The sequence below is a fragment of the Nicotiana sylvestris genome, chromosome 10, assembly GCF_000393655.2.
Source record: "Nicotiana sylvestris chromosome 10, ASM39365v2, whole genome shotgun sequence".
NCBI lineage: Eukaryota > Viridiplantae > Streptophyta > Magnoliopsida > Solanales > Solanaceae > Nicotiana > Nicotiana sylvestris.
This window is the reverse complement of record NC_091066.1, coordinates 4,355,749-4,378,081: the sequence shown is the minus strand read 5'-3', so window position 1 is coordinate 4,378,081 and position 22,333 is coordinate 4,355,749. Positions and strand designations below refer to the sequence as shown.

The window sequence follows — 22,333 nt, the reverse complement described above, 5'->3', positions numbered from 1 at the left end:
TTATACCGTTCATATCTTAACATTGTTTAGACAAATACATCACACATACACCACTTGCAAATGTTTTTTAACCATTTTTAAAATATATAATCATGTTATTTCCTATATATCCGCCACTGCTTCATACCATTAAAATACTTCTCCCCACTGATTTTACACCAATTGCATAGTTAGACACATTCCAAAACAAATAATTATTGCTAATATTCCCTAGAAATGATTAGTTTTGGTCTGTTTTTATTTTGAAAGAGTAAATATGCGATCTTTGAGCAAACTATCAAATGCATTACATTAATGTTTAAAATGAAAAAGGATTCAGCTTGTAGTAATTTTTGTATTTTTTCAAATGTTGCAAGAACATGACCCTCTTGTAGTAATTTTCAAATGTCGGCTCAAAAAAGCAATAGGAGAAGATATATTAGTACCATAAAAATGCATAATAAAAATAACAACAATATATAAGAGATATGAAATACAGAAATACGAAATACGAAAATACGAAATAGATGGTTGGTATAAGTATAACTAGAAGGTAAAGCCCTGCATCAATAGACGACCAATGACCTTCCTAGTCTAACTCCTAACTGGATAGTCTCACTCTATTGTGCTGTAGAAATATTCACTCTTCCCTAACCTACAACCTTAATGCTCGACCTCCATAATTCTCTATCAAGGGCCATGTCCTCAGTAATCCTAAGTCGCGCCATGTCCTGACATTATATTACAACCTGAATGTCATCATATTGAATAATAAAACTTTTCCACCAGCAGCTGACATTACATAAGAGTCATTCTTTAAAAAGGGCTATGCAAGGAACAACCTCTTTCAAATTGACACCTGAGACATCATTAGCCATAAGAAGACCACTGTTCGGTTGCCAATGTTATGGAACAACATTAGCAGTGGCCTTTAAGACCCCAAGACATTGCTTACAGCTGTTAGTTACCCCAAGACATTTCAGAAATATGTAGCTAAGATAGCTGTTAGTTAATCCTTATGACCTTACCACTTGGATTTGCTCATTACAGGCCCACTTCCCCAGCTTTTGAGTACCATTTTAACCAAGTGCCAGGACACCAACACCAGAATTTGTATAAAGAAGTCATGCAACCTAAATACAAGTGCCAGTTGAAGGATTACATGTTGAATCACATTACACAAGAAGTGCACACAAATGAGATAACGCACCTTGTTACTTAAATCTGAGCTCTCAGGCATGGTAACCATCATGCATTTATCTAATATTTGTATCTGCGTGTTGTATTTTTTTTTATCACATCACCAGATAAGTTGCTATGCAGCACTTCATGTACTTGGTCCCCCAGGGGGGAGGACCAGAAACACTTCCAGCAGAATTGCTGTAGTGAAGAATTGATGTTGCTGTTAGCACTTGTGAAGTGAAACGCGTTGAGGCGACAATGTAATAGTCCTGCCCTGGTTGGTCCATTGTGACCCAAATGAATATCAATGGACTCATAGGTATTCTGCAGGGTGTGAGTTACTTCTACTTCAACCAAAACCATCTTGTGCCCATGGATTCTGAAATTGATAGCTGTTGTGAGGCCAACATTTGAAATACGGAATCTGTAAGTCCTTCCTGGAAAGTAAATTTATCGGAAGAATCCTTTGTTACTACAACATAAAAGCAAGAAATGCACTATTAACTTAGCAAGAGTTGATGCAATTGATCACCTTGATCAACTGTGAAAGTTAAAACTATTTGATCCGCGACCGTTGATTAGAAGGCCATCAGGAAATGGAAGATCACTTCCTCCATCTAAAATCGCCTTAAGAACCTGTGACATGTGCAATAAGATTCAGAGTCAGTTGATCAATCCATAAAATGTTTCAAGAATTGGTTTTCATAAGCTACTCACAGTTTTTATAAACCAATAACAGAGAATCACAAACTGATTAAAAAAGTTATCCAAAAGTACAACATACCTATTAAATGTTTCAGGAATGAACGCAAGAGCTGCTATTTTTCCATTTGGTTCATGAATCTTAGCAAGAGATGTAGTATATAAACCTCAAAAATAACATTGATTATCTTTGGATAGTCAGATTAAATTTTGAAAAACTTCTTTAAATACTTCATTTGTAGCTTCAGTACTTATTTGTCCATCGTCATCATAAACCAAAACTTTTAATCCTTTTCTAGTTGTAACCCGGGAAAGAGCAACATATAGCTGTCCGTGTGTAAACATTGGTTACTTCAAAAATAATCCCACATGAGACAATGACTGTCCTTGACTTTTATTGATTGTCATGGCAAAAGATACAGCGATTGGAAATTGTCTTCGCTGGAACTTAAATGGAATTCTAGCATCAGACGGAGTCAATGTCATTCTAGGAATAAACACTTTCTGTCCAGCCATATGTCCTGATAGAACCTTGGCTTCAATAACTTGATTTCCAAGTCTAGTTATGATCAACCTTGTTCCATTACACAATCTTGTTGACTGATCAATATTTCTTAATAACATCACTGGTACACCAACTTTTAGAGTAACAGCGTGATTTGGAACTCCGGAACATTTAATAGTATTCAAGAATTCTGGTGTATGTACATGTTCTAACACTGAATAAGTCTGATCAGAACTGCAAATTGTATCGGAACTCAAATATGATTTCTCATAACTATGATTGAGTGAAATCATATATTCATTGATTGATTCCACCATATCAAGAGTTGGAGCAAGAATGGCTCATTGTTGGAGGTATCCAATAACATTGCAACGATGGGTGAAATCAGGATAAGTATTTTCTATAATTGCATATATTGGATCAAAAGATTGTTTTATCAAAAGATCATCTGGTATTTGAACTTTTTCATTGCCATCAACTGAACTACCAATCATACCATCACCAATTGCTAAAATCCAATCTGAAAAATCTCTCAACTCATCCACATGGGACCCTATTTCGTTACTTTGCAATCTCATATTCTTTCTTAGCGTTAAAAGTTGACAATAAGGCCATAAATAAGAAGAATTAAGAGAAGCATTAACAATATCTTGCCTAGTACCTTTTGGAATGACAGGTAATATTTGTCTGAAGTCACCATCAAGAACAACTATTTTACCTCCAAATGGTCGTTCTAAACTGGATGCATCTTTGAATCTAAGAATATCTCTTAGAGTTTTATCAAGAGCCTCAAAACAATATTTATGCATCATAGGTGCCTCATCCCAAATAATCAACTTTGCCATGACAATCAAATTTGCTAAAGGAGTACCTTGCTTGATATTGCATGTTGAATCTTCAGTTAGATTGAGTGGAATTACGTGGGTCAATCTTCATATTAACTGAATAGGAGTGGCTCAAAAAAATGTGGGATTCCATGTTCTAGTTAACTGCCGAAGGTTTACAAAATTTTACCAACAACTTTTATATGTTAATTTTCAGGTTTAATAAATAATTTAAATTAACTGCCAAAAACGTTTTTTGTGTGTAATATTTTGGGAGAAGTGCACGGTTGGCCACTAATAACACATGTATTTACTTTTAAGTCACCGTTTAAAATGTCTTTAGTCTTTAGACACTGCTTTAATAAACTTTAATTGTCCAGACGAAAATACCCTTCTGCTCATGTCCTTAACTTCAAGACTTCAGGACTACATGTCCTTAACTTTTGAACTTGTAACTCTAAGTTCAGGACTACATGTCCTTAACTTTTGAACTTGAAACTCTAAGTTCAGGACTTCAAAGCTACATGTCCTTAACTTTTGAACATGTAAGTTAAAGTTAAGGACCTATTGTCCTTAACTTTTGAACTTGTAACTGTAAGTTAAGGACCGCTTGTCCTTAACTTTTGAACGTGTAACTATAAGTTAAGGATTGTCTGTCCTTAACTTTTGAACTTGGAAATCAAAGCTAAGGACCTGTTGTCCTTAACTTTTGAACTTGTAACTTTAAGTTAAGGACTGTCTGTCCTTAACTTTAGAACTTGTAACTGTAAGTTAAGGACTGTCTGTCCTTAACTTTTGAACTTGCGTCCTTAACTATTGAACTTAACTTTAGGACTTCAAGACTACATTTCCTTAACTTTTGAACTTGAAACTCTAAGTTCAGGACCATGTCCTTAACTTTTGAATTTAACTTTAGGACTACATGTCCTTAACTTCTGGGAAGGAATTGCATTTCATGTTTACTCATCACTCTTTTTCTTATTTTTACAACGTCATATCTTAATCTTTTTTTAAAATCTGGAACTTCTCCCCATTCTCCTTTTGCTTTTGTGATCGTTCCCTTATGTTCTTCATGCTTGTTTAGCTTATCAACAAAAACTATAACCAAAGGCATTTAACATTCAGTAGCATTAATAGAAGTTTGTACCATTTGGTGCTCTCGGTGACCTTCCTTCCAATGGGTGAATGTGAGGTTTCGAATACACGATTGTGCACCTTAGATGCGGAAATGAAACAGTATAAATACACTGCATTTCCGTTTGGGAAAAGAGATAGAAGAAAGTGTAGCACAGTCTTTTCATATTATTTTTAATAGACTAGTGGCTACTATTGCTAAGCATTAAAAATATTGGATAAAAAGTAAATACCAGCTTAAACAGTGGCTACCCCACGCCATTTCTACTAATATTTTAACGTAAAAACATGGGGGGCCATCATGTTGAATAACTGATTTGGTTACAACAACAACAACAACAACAACAACGACGACGACCCGGTATAATCCCACAAGTGGGGTCTGGGGAGGGTAATATGTACGCAGACCTTACCCCTACCCCGACGGGTAGAGAGGCTATTTCCAGGAGACCCTCAGCTCAAAAAAGCAACAGGAACCGATATATTAGTACCATAAAAATGCATAATAAAATAACAGCAATATAAGAGATATGAAATACAGAATACGAAATACGAAATAGATGGCTGGTATAGTAAAATTAGCAGGTAAAGCCCTGCATCAATAGACGACCAGTGACATTCTTAGTCTAACTCCTAATTGGTTAGTCTCACTCTATTGTGCTGTAGAAATATTCATAACTCTCCCTTAACCTACAACCTTAATGCTCGACCTCCATAATTCCATGTCAAGGGTTATGTCCTCAGTAATCCTAAGTCGCGTCATGTCTTGTCTGATCACCTCTCCCCAATACTTCTTAGGTCGTCCTCTACATCTCCGCGTGCCCACAACCAGTCGCTCACACCTCCTCACCGGTGCATCAGTGCTCCTCCTCTGAATGTGCCCGAACCATCTGAGTCTTACTTCCCGCATCTTGTCCTTCATGGGGGCCACGACCACCTTCTCTCGAATATCTTCATTCCTAATCTTATCCATCCTTGTATGCCCGCACATCCACCTCAACATCCTCATCTCTGCTACTTTCATCTTCTGGATGTGTGAGTTCTTTACCGGCCAACATTCAGTTCCATATAACATGGCAGGCCTAACCACTGCTCTATAAAACTTACCTTTTAGTAACGGTGGCACTTTCTTGTCACACAAGACTCCCGACGCTAACCTCCACTTCATCCACCCCACCCCTATACGGTGTGTGACATCCTCGTCAATCTCCCCGATCCCCTGAATAACCGATCCAAGGTACTTGAAACTACCCCTCTTGGGAATGACTTGAGAGTCAAGCCTCACTTCAACTCCCGCTTCCGTCGGCTCAACTCCAAATTTGCACTCGAGGTATTCCGTCTTCGTCCTGCTCAACTTGAAACCTTTAGACTCAAGAGCATGTCTCCAAATCTCTAGCCTCTCGTTGACGCCGCCTCGTGTCTCGTCAATTAGAATAATGTCATCAGCAAATAGCATGCACCATGGCACCTCCCCTTGAATATGATGAGTCAGTGCATCCATCACCAGGGCAAATAGGAATGGGCTGAGCGCAGACCCTTGGTGCAACCCCGTAATAACTGGAAAGTGTTCAGAGTCGCCTCCTACTGTCCTAACCCGAGTCTTAGCTCCATCATACATGTCTTTAATCACCCTAATATAGTTACTCGGGACCCCTTTATCCTCTAAGCAGCTCCATAAGACCTTCCTAGGAACCTTATCGTACGCTTTCTCCAGATCAATAAACACCATGTGGAGATCCTTCTTCTTATCTCTGTACTGTTCCACCATCCTCCTAATAAGGTGGATAGCTTCTGTGGTAGATCGTCCCGGCATGAACCCGAACTGGTTGTCTGAAATAGACACCGTCCTTCGCACTCTCATTTCTACCACTCTCTCCCAAACTTTCATGGTATGACTTAGTAATTTGATGCCCCTATAGTTGTTACAGCTCTGGACATCACCTTTGTTCTTATACAACGGGACCATTGTACTCCACCTCCACTCTTCAGGCATCCTATTAGTCTTGAATATAACACTAAACAATGCAGTAAGCCATTCCAAGCCTGCTCTACCCACACACCTCCACAGTTCAACCGGAATTTCGTCTGGCCCGGTAGCTCTGCCCCTTCTCATCTTACGCATTGCCTCCATGACTTCATCGATCTCAATGTCCCTACAATTACTTACTTCATGGTGACTGTCGGCATTCCTCGATTCCCCAAGTATAATATCCTGATCCCCTTCTTCACTTAGAAGTTTATGAAAGTAGGTCTGCCACCTCCTCTTAATCTGGTCATCTCCCATCAAAACTTTGTCGTCATCATCTTTTATGCACCTCACTTGGTCCAGATCCCGAGTTGTCCTCTCTCTCGCCTTAGCGAGTCGGAATAACTTCTTCTCCCCACCTTTGTTCCTTAGTTCCTCATACAGACGAGCAAAAGCTGTCGTCTTAGTTCCTTAAAAAAAATTTAAATTTCCAAATTTATTGGAGTTTTGTCCTAAAATATGACACGTGTTGATGTTTCATTTTGACACTTGGCATAATATTGTGGATTTGCTTCTCCTTTTATATATTAAAAATAGAAGATTCTCGCCAAAGAAGACATCTTAATGAAGAAATTTTTTGTCTCATATGTCATTGCTCTTTCTTCTGCTTGTACATTGTTGCCTAATCCTGGCAAGGCCCCTGAATTGAGGGTTCGGTCAGTAAAAAGGATCTCAGCTTCGATGATTTTCTCAAGTTTCTTATCTTGTTGAAGGCGTCAACCCAGTAACTTTTGCCTAGACACTGTACGACGACAACAACAACAACAACAACAAATTCAATATAATCTCATAATTAATGGGGTTTAGGAAGGTAGTGTGTACCTTACGAGGACTTGTCTTACCAGTATTATTACTGAAGAAACTCCAAACTTGTTTTGCAATATTTCTGTCACTAAAAGATGGTGAACTATATTTCATTTCTGGACTGTATGCAACAACCAAAGGTTGATGCCTGATATCTTTATATTCTCGTAAGTGGCATTCCGTTGTGAAGAAATTTCCACATAATATGCACAAGTATCTAATTGATGTAAATCTCTATTGATCTAAGGTAAAGAGACTGTCTTAAAAGTTGTACAGGCAAAGAGAGAAAATCGCTCTGCTCTTTCAAATAAAAATTTACTCTGACATTATTTTTTGTCTACAATAAATTAGGATCAAAATTGCACAATCAAATAAAATTACACCAATAATAGAGCAAGTACATTTTCTGCTTCTCTGCTTTTTCTTTTGACAAAATTGAAAAGAAGATGACTAGCCTTCACTTTACTTCCAAGCTTTTCTCCCTCGAAATTGTTTGCCAGCGCGTTGTTGTTTCCTCTTTTTGTCTATCTTAGATCTTGCTACCTTGGCTTTCTTTGCCGCGGATGGCATGCGTTTTTTGCTCTCTTTTTGCCTATTGCTTGAACCACCCGTCTGCACAATTGAAACGAAAATGTAATCACATCATCCAAGTCACAAGTACATTTCATAGAATGGTATCCTTTCTAATCACTAATGATCCACATGCTTTTTGTACAAACTGAGCGCCTTAGTTCAAGCAAGTGCGAAGGTCATGTGAGATGTGAAAGCAAGAGAAGGAAATTTAAAAGAGAGGGAGAACAGTGTAGGAAGGGAGAGAGATGATTTCTGCATAACTGATACAGAAAAACAGGAAATTCATAAACAAAGTAAACACCCACCTGATTGGAAAAATAGAAACGAATTTGAAATTTCAGGAAGTATGGCTTTCAAAAACTTCCAACAATATAGCTCGTCAAAAGAAAGTTAAGATGTCGTTAAATTCCAGAGATTCTATAACATTTTATAATGCATCCAGGAAGTAGATGCAGAGTGCGCTTGGCGACACGGGCATACAGCGAGTACATCATCAAATCATTTTCATGCACTTCGGGAATAAAACAGTTGACTATGTATAAGTGTAAAGTTCCTCATGAAATGCTGAGTTCACCATTTTTAGACAAAGAAGAAAGTTAAGTAGCTCAGAAACTTGGCAAACAATAACAAAAAGTTGGGCAAAAACAAAACATTACATCACGGAACTAGGAATTATTGAATAAGAGAAATTTAGAAATATGCAATGCTAAGCTCAAGTAAATGAAATCATTTACAAACAACAAAAGTACCTTTTTCTTTTTCAGAGCTGTTTTAGCCTGGTATCTCCCTCTATCCTCTCTGCCAGCCCTAATAATCGCCAGTCTCTCTTCCTTGCTAAGCTTCTTTCGTATGTTGGCCTAAAGTAGTAGAAATAAGAGCATAAGATGCAACACTGTTAGGGCAGAAGATTGCTATTAACAAGAAACAAAACAGCCAACTCCTAAAGTAAATCAAAGAAAAGAGGATAACAGTTTTGTGTCCAGTGAGTAGAATTTGAAAGCGACTGCAGCACAATCTAAAATCCTATTTTATCAGCTTAACATGGGGGAAGCATTTTTTTTTTCTCCCCTCTTTTTTTCATGGGGCAAGAATTTTGCTTCTGAACCAATTCGTAATTCCAAATACAACATTGACTGCAGAAAAAAAATGCTGTGAAAGTGTCCGGCACCTAACCTCAAGTTTAGCAGCATCAACTCTTTTAGTACTAAGCTGGTCTGAGCTGGGAATCTTAAATCCATGTTGTGCTAAAACAGTCCTCGCATCCTTTTTAGCCTAATGAGCAAAAACAGAGAAATGTTACAGCAATAAAAAATACCTGCTTCTGTAGGAGGAAGTTCAGGGCATTCGAACTTGTAAGGTCACAGAACATAAATGAAGAATTCATTGCAAGTGGGCTTGAGTTTCCTCAGAATCAGTATACCTTCAGTTCTTTGATTCTTTGGAAGTCCTCATTAGATAGAATACCATCCCCCATATTCAAAGAGTTATGTTCCATTTTCGCCCCTGCTAATTTCTTTAAAGCACGAAGGCTATTACTGGCGGCATTTACATCAATATCAGATATTTTCCTTTTTATTCCTTTAGATTCCTTTTCATCCACATCATCCTCTTCAGAAGCCCAGCTATTATTATCCTGCATTTTACTGTCATCAATATCCTCTTCTTCACCATCACTCTCATCATCTTCAGTGGCATCAGCACTATCAATGGCATCATCATTTTCTGAAAATTCTTCAGCAGCTTGCGCTTTGTTATCTTCATCAGTATCACATGCATCATCAATTTCACAATCATCACCACTAGAGTCACCAGATTCACCGTAGGAAGCATCATCTCCATCTTTTTCACTACTGGCATCCTCTTCGCCAGGGTCAACATCTTCATCACTTTGATCATCATGGTCAGACAAGCCAACAGAGCCTTCCTCTATATCATCATCACTGTCATTATCCTCCTGCTCCAGCAACTCAATGCCCGGAATGCTGCTGGCAACACTAACTTCACCAAATGCCTTAGGCCTTGCTTTTGGGTTAGTAGGGCGTCCTCTATCTTTCTTAACTAGAAGTGAAGGGCAAACCTGCAAGCAATTGTCACCGTCGAGCCAAATAAAACTTCACTGATTCTTAACATGTATATTTTAGGAGAGAGAGGGAAAGAAGGCAATTTGTTGTACCTCTCTGAACAAAGTAAGAAGTGATCGAGCCGATGACGAAACTGCCTTCTCATTTGATTTTTTGTACAACACAAGGTCTTGCAGCAAATCTTCTGTCATCAACTAAAACAAAAAAGATAAAATGAAAAAAGTTGTGAATATACCAACACGTAAGACCGTATATTATAAATGCCAAATACTTGGGGAAACATTATACATACCAAAGGCATGCGCAAACATATTTCTCGAATAACATTGATTCCAACAGATATAGCCTGGAAATTTCAAATACAGATATAGCATTAATTTTGTTTACGTACAACATATATGATCCTAATGAGATATGAGGTCATTTCGGATACCTCGGGTCTTGAACGGTCATGCACGAACTGATTGACTATTTGTTTAAATAATGGTTCAACTGCATCAGGAGGCACCTGGTCAAGAAAAGATATCATCTGAGCAGGAGAAGGCTAGCAAGTTTATCAAAAGAAACAAAAAAAATTGCAGAACAAAAAGCACCGTACCATATCATGACATGCCTGAACCGCTGCAGCAAGCAAATTTGTCACATCACGCTGATGAGGCTGCACAGAACATCCACGCACCAACCTTAAGTATGAACATGAAAGAACACAGCCAAAAGATATATAAACTGTGATGCCAAATGAAATTTAAAATACCTGAACATATCTCTGAAGGTAAGGATAAAAGTTCAACAAAATCAAGTGATGAAGCCCGACTGTTCGGGCAATTACTTTCAGCATCATCATCTTAACCTGGAGGGAGACGGAAAATGAACAAATATGTAGTTTCAAGCATGGCCCCCAAAGGAAAATACTACATTGGAAAGTCCAGTCTAGTTTCACCAAAGCAAAACTACAGGAAGTAAAGAAGGGCAATCTACCTCAAACCTCTCATTGCAAGTCTGAAGACGTGAGAACAGCTTTTCAGCAAATCCCTGCATGAAAATATGTACCATGGGTATCTCTTCCACAGATTCCAAATCACAAAGACTGCATCATAGAGTACTAAGAACTAAAAAAACCTGTGCATCCTTTAAGTGGTTTAATGGGGAAGAATAACCAGTGCTGTTATTGTCAGATTGCATGCGCTGCTGCTTCTTCATGCTGCGGACGACACGCTGCAACTTTGCTTGCTTTTTCTTTTTGCTGGCTGATGTACCCTTATTATTTGCCTAGACGTGCACGCAGAGTAAGTACAGCAGATTTGATTAATATTTACCACAACAGAGGACAAATTTTTACTACTCTCTTGAGATTTTGAACCAAGTATTGAAAGCCAGAGATATCAGTTGTAAGCAGATCCTAAATTCGCAGATCCGAATTTGGAAACTGATTATTCCACTCCAAAACAGAAGGATCAGTGAGTGCAAAAAACTCATCTGCATGCTTTCCAATCTAAACCGGAATGCACAAAATCTTGAACCATTATTTGACACTAGTGCTTAATATGATCAATAATCCCATAGAACTAAAAAAATAAAGAGTGAAAAAAATGCTGACATGAATTTAAATAACCGTTTAATGAATTATATATATTAGAATTATAAATCACAAATTGCAAGCACAAGTGCAGGCATGATTGCTCCGCAGATGTGTATTATATAAGGAATGCCTATAAAGGATTTAATATGAGAACCAACCTTATAAATAGCCTCTTTATTTACCACAACCTGAGGCTGAGTGGATGTTTGTTCATCTTCACTATCTGCCATATCACTATCTGAGTCGTCTTCAATTTTCTCATAATCAAGAATAAAGGATAAAGAAGCAACCATAATCCTGAGGAATGTAAACAAGTACAAAGAGCTTTAGTTGTAAACTGATGAATTCAGTGAGCAACTATTAGCAACAATGCCTACCTCGATGATGAATGAAAGCATGCCGAGCATACAGCATTTGCTGTTCTATCATCAAACCACACTTTTCTCCGATGAAGTTCACAAAGTGTGATGAGTGCTCTTTTTGCTTTCGCTTCATCCTCTTGCTATCACATTTTAGCATCCACAAATAAGAAGAATGTCAATTTTCAACCAAAAAGTTCAGAAGGCATTACAATAGAAAAAGGCAGAACCAAACCTGTAGCAAGGCAAACAAAATATTCTGAAGTGCCCGATTCTTTGTATCATTCTTGTGCTTCTGATTCAAACGTCTAATACTATGGACAATATGTGAGAAAGCCAATTTTCTCAAAACCCTATCCCCCAGAGTCTGGAGCTCCATGAACAATGCAAGTGTCTCCCCAATGTCAACAATCTGGAAGAAAACATATTGTCAAGGTTGATCTACATTACTTCCTTTTTTTAATTTGTCGGGTAATATTTCATCAATATTGATCAACATTAATTCTTTAACCAACTTGATTACAAAGGTATTCAATTGGTTTTTTCATGACTAACACATACATGTTGAGTGAGTCTTCAATTACTATGTGATACACAGATTATTGCAATTATCCTGACACAAACAAGAAAGGACAAAAAAAAATGAAATCTTGATTTCAGAATGATTCTGGGCAGGGCCATGCCAAGCTTATCCTTCTCCTTCGAATCTTATGGATTTCTTTTGAGGGGCCATTGAAAAAACATTGAGAAGCAGTACTTCCTTGGTTTTGAAAAATCAAAATCTACTTTTGTGTCATGTACCAACAAAATATGCTATTTTCCTATTAGTTTATAGTTCCGCAAACAATTGAAAGAACCAACCGGAAAGCAGGTGACCTACTTTCGACTGAATAAACCATTTTAGTATGGGTTGAAAATGGGTTTAACCTATATTAAACCATAGTTTAAATGGGTAGTCTGGATGTGTTTCTATCATGGCCAGCTTGGGTGAGTCAAACTATTTCGGGTTGAAATTGCCACCACTGGTTGGACCCGGACCCACTGCCTATAAAGTTATAAACGTAGTAGTTGTTGTTGTTGTTGTTATTTTTGTATAAAAACATAACGCTTGAATGGTGATGTTTTTTCCTCTTTGCAGCCATTACTTTAATACTTATCAAGTCAAATTAACATCTTAAACTTTGTGTTCAATCAAACATCATCCCATGTAAAATCGAGGAACTAGTACAACAACAACTAAAGAGTTGTGGAGTCTATTTTTTGCTACACTTGGCATATGAAGGACCATGCCAAACTCTATTAGGAGCTTTTTTTGTGTTGGTATAGAAATGGACTCAACAAAAAGCCCCTTCAAATTTGGAATACAATCCCACAAGTTATTTGGTGGATAGTCTGGACAGAAAAGAATAGCAGAATTTTTTAAGGCAACAAAAGAAACACTCATAGCCTTGAGTTTACAGCTTTAACTTTGCTAGTTCTTTGGTGCAATTCGGCTTTTACCCAGGACGTAGGTACCATGTTATACACAATCGACGAATTGCACAGTTTGTAATTATTTTATTGAAGCATTCGCTTAGTGCCGATCCTACTTTAATAAATCTCCTTGTTCAAGTAGTGATACCTTTCGATTAATGAGTAGAACTAGTCTCAATCACGAATAAGTTGGGGTCAGTTGTATCCTATATGAATCATGACTGACCGTATACTCCACATAAACTCATCTCAGATTATACATGAATATAATTAACAATTAAAAAAACACTAGAAGTTCTTTATATTTTCAATTGACATATAAATCTCTGAAAGGCTAAAGTACTCCTTGAAAAGCATGGAACGTAAAGTAAAAGTTCTAACGTGACTAGAAAATGAAATTGTGGAGCACACCTTTCGACTAATGAGTAGAATTAAAGCTTGAGTAATATAAACACTAGAGGTTCTTTATATTTTCTACTGTCGTATAAATCTATGTTAAACAACTCCTAGAAAAAGCATGGAACATAAAGCAAAAGTGCTAAAATGACTAAATATATAAAATTGAGGAGCACTAGCATACCTTCCAATTAATGAGTAGAATTAGAGAAATAGGGCTTCATTAATATAAACACTAGAAGTTCATTATATTTTCTAATGAGGTATTAAATATCTAAATCTCCTAAAAAGCATAGGATGTAAAGTAAAAGTGCTAACATGCCATAAAAATACAATTGAGCTTTGATACCTTTCAATTAATTAGTAGAATTAGAGCTTGAGTAATATAAACGCTAGAAGTTCTTTATATTTTCTACTGAGGTATAAATTTCTAGAGGGCTAAACAACTCCTAAAAAGCATAGGAAATAAAAGTGCTAACAAGAGTAAAAATAAATGAGAATCGATACATTTCGATTAATGAGTAGACTTAGAGCTTGAGTAATATAAACACTAGAAGTTCTTTATATATTCTACTGACGATGCTTTTTTCTCTTTTCAACCAATACTTCAATATTTTCTAAACACGTCAAATTAACATCCTAAACTCAATGCTCAATCAAATGTCATCACATATAAAACGAACTGGAGTGCATTACTAAATAAGAAAGCCAAATTGAGGAGCAATACCTTTCGATTAAGGAGTAAAATCAGAGCTTGAGTAACATGAACACGTAACCCAGAAGGCAAAGTCCTCGCCGAAGAACGAAGCAACTGAGCTAACTCTTTAGGGAAATTAACGAGCTGTTTAGGGTAAAAAGGCGTAACGTGTGATAAAAACATCGCACGTTCGCCTAAGTCCTTTGAAACCGTAGGGTCAGTGGATACACCGCTAAGGGAAGTGAAATTAAGTGCGGCTTGTTGTTCGAATAGTTCCATTGAAGATTTGAATTGATTGTATACTAACGTTAGTTCTGATTCGTAACCTTCTGGATCGCATTTCATCTTTGATTGTAAATTTGGTAAGCTTAGTTTTTCGGATGTGAGGCCTGATGCTGCGATTCCCTCCGCCGTTAGCTCCGACGGCCTGTGACGGCCGGAAATTGGAGACATGTTGAACGGAGGCTATGTGTGTAAGTGTGAAATAGAAACCCTAGTAAAACCCTATTGGGGACGATGATGATAAAGGGCCTTAGCTTTATGATTTTATGGTTGTAGCTTTGAGACAGTGTACTGTTTTAGTTTGAGGGAAGGGTAGTTTGGTCGTGAAAGTACAACCAGATAAAGCTGCAAAGCTAAAAATATGACTAACCCAGATTACTGCCACGAAAAGCCACGTGGGAAATAAAGCCATAAAGGCTATAACCTATAAAGGCTCCTAGTAAAGACGATTTCATTCGCCAAAGTCACTTCGTTTATTTTTCGGCAAAGGGCCAAATATATTCCTTTACTTTCGAAAATGATTTAAAATACTCATCGTTATACTATTGGGTTATTTATATCCTTATCGTCATATTTTAGAATAAAAATAACCCTATTTTTTATGGAGTGCCACGTAACAGCACCAAATTAAAATGACCCATTTTTTTTACCCAACCCGTTTTATAAAAAAACCACAACCCGAACCATATTTTCATTTTTCAATTTTTTTAAAGATTTTTCTTTTGTAAAACTTAAAAAAAAATTGCAAAAAATATTTTCAGTTTTTAATAAAATATTTTCGTTTTTTGAAAACTGAAAAAAATATTTCCAACAAAATATTTTCGTTTTTTGAAAAATATTTTTTTTCGTTTTCTCATTTTTTTAAAAGATTTTATTTTTATAAAAACTTGAAAAACAAATTTGTAAAAACTGATTTTTTTTTTTTTGTAAAAACAGAAAAAATAATATTTTCGTGTTTTAAAAATTGAAAAAATTATTTTCAACAAAATATTTTCGTTTTTGAAAAATATGTTTTTTTCATTTTTTTAGTTTTTTAAAAGAATTTTGTTTTGTAAAAACTGGAAAAACAACAACAACAACAACAACAACAACAACAACCCAGTATAATCCCACTTAGTGGGGTCTGGGGAGGGTAGTGTGTACGCAGACCTTACCCCTACCCTAGGGTAGAGAGACTGTTTTCAAATAGACCCCGGCATCCTTCCCTCCAAGAACTTCCCACCTTGCTCTTGGGGAGACTCGAACTCACAACCTCTCGGTTGGAAGTAGGGGTTGCTTACCATCAGAGCAACCCCTCTTGTCAAAAACAAATTTGTAAAAACAGATTTTTGTTTTTTAACAAAATATTTTCGTTTTTTAAAAACTGAAATTTAAAAAAAAACTGGAAAAAATGAAAATAGGGGCCGGGTTGTGGGTTTTTTTAAAAATGGGTCGGTAAAAAAAAGAAATGGGTCATTTTAATTTGGTGTTGTCACGTGGCACTCCATCCAAAATAGGGGTATTTTTGTTCCAAAGTATAACAGTAGGGGTATAGATAATCCAATAGTATAACGAGGGGTATTTGTAGACCATTTTCGAAAGTAGAGGGGTATATTTAACCCTTTGCCATTTATTTTTCGTTCAGCCAATTGTTTGATTTTTTCGTTGAGCATCTGATAAATTATACTAACTTTTTTAAAATAAAATAATATATATATATTTCTTTTTAACATATGGTTTGAAAATCTACTACCCTAATTAATGCAACTTTACACGCAAATGCTCATTTTAAGGGATTAAAGCGCTTATTATTGAATAAAACTATAGTTTTAGCATTCAAAGGAATAAATCTTAATTGGTCTTACTTCATGACATAATCTTCTTTTCTTATTTGCTTTTCTTAGTGATTTTCAGGAGCAAACTTCATTTATGGCCAGCCGCTGGAAACTAATATCAGTCGCTAGTCACAAAATTGTAGTATGCATTTTATAGCCCAAAACTAATTAAAAGGCTAGCCACCGATCCAACTATCACCGAAACACAATCCTTCCTTATATTTCAAATCCCATCTTTACACATTTCCGTCCTTCATCCAAAAACCGCTCTTCTCCGATTCCAACTCAAGTTCCAAAATAGAAAAATGAAATATAAGATAAGAAGTAGGAATTTGAGATCTTCAATGCCGTCGTATTGTACATACCTAAAGCCGGGAGGATTTGGAGGACTAGGGTTTCTGATAGGAGAATTGAATCGTTGTATTTTTCTAGGCTACTTTCTCCTCCTAGTGCTGTCAAAGCTTTTGTAATTAAAGCGACGACGAGTAAGTTTCCGATCTTCAATGCTGACGGATACCTCGTTCCGGCGACTTTGGCTCCGACGACGATGAAGTGTCTTCTAGTGTATAAAATTGAAAGGTTTTTTTGTGTTGTTGTGGCCATAACAACGATAATGGAGCTAAAGGTTTTTGATTTATTGCATTTTGCGGGAGAAACCAAGATGGCGAAAACTAATGCATAGTCTAACTTTAGATCTCAATTCTCTTTATTTTTTTATCTCATCGATAGTCTTCACTATACAAAATATATACAAATAGACTTTCATTATACAAAAAATATACTAAATAGAATGTCATTATACAAAATATATATAAAATAGACTGTCACTCACAAAAATATATAAAATAGATTGTCATTGTACAATTTATATACAAAATAGACTGTCACTATACAACATATATAAAATAGATTGTCACTATACAATGAATATACACTAATGATACATTAGGGATACACTAAGGATACACTCTATATACAAAATATATACAATGTAATAGTATATATACAAATTTTATACATTTTATAATTGTCACTATACAAACTATATACAAATAGACTGTCACTATACAATGAATATACACTAATGATACAGTAAAATATAGAGGATAGACTTTATATACAAAATTTATACAATGTAATAGTATATATATAATTTTTATACATTTTCTCACAATTTATATATAATTTTTACAATATACACTGAAAAATACAAGATACACTTATATACCAAATTTATACAATGTGTATGTAAAATATTTAATACATTGTATAACTATATATATAGTCCCATTAATTAAATTTAACAGAGACTTTTTGGTCAGGATGAATATATTCTCGATCCTTGAGAGTATTGATTCCCCATTCATCTGAAGGTATTACCTTCTTTATAATAATCTTCGAAAAACTATAAGTTTTTCTTGTATTTGCAGAATAGAAATGCTGAATTTCAGTTGATCTTGTGGTTGAGAGTATTATCTCGTAATGCATCCTGTATTTATAAGCAGGAGTAGCGTATGACGCTCTATCAAAGTACCTAGCCATTAATTGTCATGGGTTATCTTTCCATTTAAGGTCGGATTGTTCATATATATATATAAAGTTACATATAAGCGTCATCCAACTACCCCATTAAATCCAGACTCACCATCAATACTATATATATATATATATATATATATATATATATATATATATATATATATATATATATATATATATATATATATATAAAGTTACATATGAGCGTCATCCAACTACCCCATTAAATCCAGACCCACCATCAATACTCACTGTAAAAGTTATTCATTCCCAAAACACTATTATGATCGAAGAAGAAGAAGAAGAAGTAGAAGAAGAAGCAGCAGCTTGACTAGAAAACCCCACGACTTTTGTTGCCACTCTTATATCATGCATCGTAATTGAGTAAATCTTTTTAATAATTGAATTAAAAATTTTGTGATTTTCTAGGTACTCAAACAAATTTTCCAGTGAGAAGTAAAAAATAAAGAGAAAAAATATAGATCTGAAATGGGAGATAGAGAAGGGAAGGAAAATGAAATGAAAAAAAAAATAACCCAACAAGATAAAAGGAAGATAAAGAAGATACAGAGAAAGAAAGAGGATAAGAATGAAAATGGTAATAGAAAATTTGTGCATTGGATAGAGTGAAAGAAAGATAAAAAAAGTGTGCATTAGATAGAATGAAAGAAAGATAAAAAGGCTTGGATTAAATGTTGTATTGGGAAGATAAATGCATTGAAAATAGATAATGGCTACAAGTTGCAAATAAATTGGGCCGAAAGGCCATTTCGTGTAAGTGGGTAAAAACATAGGCTATTAAAATTTTGATGGGCTATAAATGATAGTTTTCTCATTTTTCAAAGGTTTTAGGTAAGATTTGTTGAGTTTGCAAGTAAAGAAGTACCACTAGGTCAGTCCAAGTAAAATATTGGTTGAGCCCATATTTGATTCTTGGGTTGGGCTTGGGCTTGGTCTCTCTAATACAACCTGGACTTGGGCTTTAAAATAATAAGGAGGATGGTTAATATGGCCTTTGAGGGGGCAACTTATAGGGCTCATGTAAATAGCCCACATGCAAATAAAACAGTGGAAATTACACCCAATAGCCTTAAAATTTGATGATCTTAATCTTTTGATCTCATGGACAAATTTTTAGGAGTCGTTTGGTAGGATGAATTAGAGAAAATAATGTATGCATTAGCTTTTGTATTCTTAATATCTTGTTTGGTACACACTTTTTCAACATACGTATTACTAATGCAAGTACAGTCAAACTTCTCTATAACAACATCGTTTGTTCCGATATTTTTTGACTTTTATAGTGAATGAATGTTATACACTTATAACAGCATTTGACGTCTAAATATATTTTGATTGTTATACACAAAAGTTATCCAAAAATTATTTTTTTTAAAATGTTACATATAAGAGATAGGATAATTAGTTAGACTTAAAATCTCAAAAGATATGAATATTTCACTAATTAATGCTATAAATCTTTTAAATTATTAATAAACCCAACCCATAACTAAACATAAAAAATTTAAACTCTAAGGAACACATTTTAAAACTACTAGAAAATAAAATTCTTTCAAGATTGATGGAAAAACTCTATAATTGTAGCTTGTTTCATATATTTCAATCCGTTGCTGGAGGTATAATGCTTGAATTGATAAAGATTTGCTTACTGTCTTATCTTACATCCATTTGTAATAAATTGTCTTAGTCTAGTTGTCTAAAGTTAACTTGACTTGTTCAATCACACGATAATATTTTTTCATAGTGAAACTTTATTAGTTTCCGGAAGCTAACATCCATGAAGGAAAAAACAAAGAAAGAAATATATTGTAGACTGCAAATTCAACATTAGAAAGGTGTTCACTGCTATCATAATAAAATAATATATTTTTATCATAGGTTATGCATTAAAGTCATAAAATATTTGATAAAATATTTTAAAATTATTATTAGTAACAATATATATTTTTATCATAGGTTGTGCATTAAAGTCATAAAATATTTGATAAAATATTTTAAAATTATTATTAGTAACAATCTTAGAAACCCTACATGGCTGTTATAGAGGAGTAATTTTACAAAGAGCGTACAGTCGTAAAAATGGGCATTGCTGTTATAGGTAAAAAGTTGTTATAGAGAGGTAAAATATAACATAAAAAATCGGTTCTGGGAAAATCAGGCTTTTATAGTGAATGGTTGTTATATAGTGATGTTGTTATAGAGTGGTTTGACTGTATTAGTTATACAACCTATTCGGTATTATCCTATGTATAACTAATACATAGCAAACGATGATATTAGCAATAATAATGCTATTAATGCATGCATTAACGTGGTTAGAAATAAAATTATACTTAAAGTCCCTTAAATCTAAAGAATATGGAGGGCATTTTTGCAAACAACTGATTTTCTTTAAAATTATGCAATGCATTTTAATTTTTAATACACCACACCAAAAAATTGATAAAAAATAATCTCTGCATAACTAATGTCTGCATTACTAACCCATGCATTACTAATACACCTTGTTCAGCGTTATTAGTATGTACTGATAAATGGCCAAAAGTGCATGATTTTGAGTGTATTTTCATCTCATTTGTCGTGTGAGTTATGGGAGATTACATGATATTTGAAGGGAATTATACTCATTACATATTTCTTATTTGTAGGAGTGAACTTGAACAATAATGGAGCAAAAGATATCAAATTATTGTAAAAAAGAGAAAAATGGAAGGATTGGGAGCTCGTCTATTCTCGTGTGTGGCATGAAAATGAATGCGAACAAGGAGAAAAGTGAAGGCACAAAATAACGAAGTGAAGCAAAGGCACGGATCGCTTCGCGAAATGGAAGAATTTCAAAAGCTAAATATGCGTCCATGGGCGCACGACGCGCGAAGGTAGACACGGATTCCAGCTTCTCCCATCCGAAGTGGGATTGAAAAGTTCCGCCCCTTAGCAACCCTATGTAATATAAATACATCAAAGAATGACTTTTTAAGTGTTACACAACATCTTTGAAGGTAAGAACAAGTAAGGAGCAAGATGGAAGATTCGGAAACAAGTTTTTATCTTTCTTCTTCCCTTTTCTATTATTGGTGATGAATTCCTATATTGTAGTTGTGAAAACAATTATGAGTAGTTAAACTTTTTATTCTAGGATTTGATGGAACCTCTTGGAGGATGATTTTTTGTTGCGTTTAATATAAGTTTGACAATAGTTTCTTTATTTGTTCAACTACGTGATTATTGTGGTTGACTAAAGAGCCCTCAATTGACTATGCCTATTTAGTGTGTATTACTTGGAAAAGGGAACATATTTAGGTAGTTGTTAAACAACATCACTCCTAACGTATATGAAGGATCAATATGGAGGGTTTAAAGGTGGGATTAGGAATAATGAAATATTGGTGCGATCTTAGTGAGCAGTAAACTAGTGTCAGCTAGCGTAGTTCGGAAGAATACGTCTATTGAATTGTTGTAGTTGCTCAGAAGAGAATTACGACACCTAAAGTGCCTACGATCAGTAGAGAATATATAAGCAAATTTACAGGAGAAGTGGCAGGGAGGATTCCAACGAGAGGGGAAATCGTAACCTAGACCTTTCCAATCATGTCTACAACATTTGCTTTGTTAGTAATAAAATTATAGCTTTTTAATTACCTTGGTTTTAGTTAGTAAACACTAAACTCATTATTCAATATTTCTGAAAGTTGATTACTTGAATTGTTGTGAAACTAGCAGTTGTGATTAGTAGGTTAATTTTCTGTGGGATTCGACTCTGGACTTGTAAATTGAATTATATTTGCAACGATCGCTTAGTCCTTTTTATAAGGTATAGTTGGGCGTGATCAAATTTTGGTGCCGTTGTCGGAGAATTAATAGTGTTATTAATTACGTTTAGAAGAATTGCTAGGATTCATAGTTTAGTCAATTTTCTTCATTTTAAATTCATTATATTGAAATTCTAACATTTGTAGTCTTGGGTGTTACAGGTACAAGCCTAGAAACTCCTCAAGAACTGGTGAATTGTTTGAAGCATTATCGGAACCTCAGAAGGCTTTCAAGGCACTAAATCGTGCAAACAAGAAGGGCAAACGACAGCAAAACCTGACAGAACAGATCAAACTAGACATGGGGGATATTATAGATAACCAAACCAAATGAAATATTAAGAATGACCCAAAAAATCAGGGTGTGAAACCTCTTGTGCTAGAAGTGACATTGTATGATTGGGCACAACCCATCGCGGAGAATCTGGCAACCACAATTACAGTCCCTCATATACAAGTAGAGTCATTTAAAAGCACAAACAACATGTTACATGTGCTACGGAACAAGGGACTGTTCTCCGGGTCTTACATTAAAGATCCACAACAGCATCTGA

General features: G+C 35.3%; 1 protein-coding gene and 1 pseudogene across 1 annotated transcript; both read right to left on the bottom strand.

Annotated features, from left to right (window-relative positions):
• Positions 1-2,061: 2,061 nt before the first annotated feature.
• On the bottom strand, positions 2,062-5,299 carry LOC138878945 (uncharacterized; annotated as a pseudogene).
• A 2,118-nt stretch (positions 5,300-7,417) lies between these two features.
• On the bottom strand, positions 7,418-14,864 carry LOC104239525 (uncharacterized). Its single transcript, XM_009794171.2, has 15 exons — positions 14,345-14,864; positions 11,984-12,160; positions 11,767-11,891; positions 11,548-11,686; positions 10,930-11,079; positions 10,789-10,842; positions 10,565-10,660; positions 10,409-10,468; positions 10,244-10,318; positions 10,103-10,156; positions 9,903-10,004; positions 9,150-9,806; positions 8,903-9,001; positions 8,479-8,586; positions 7,418-7,768 (listed from the first exon to the last, which is right to left on the bottom strand). Exons 1-15 carry the CDS (start codon positions 14,765-14,767, stop codon positions 7,619-7,621), a joined length of 2,469 nt encoding a protein of 822 aa, XP_009792473.1. The 5' UTR covers positions 14,768-14,864; the 3' UTR covers positions 7,418-7,618.
• Between the last annotated feature and the right edge of the window lie 7,469 nt (positions 14,865-22,333).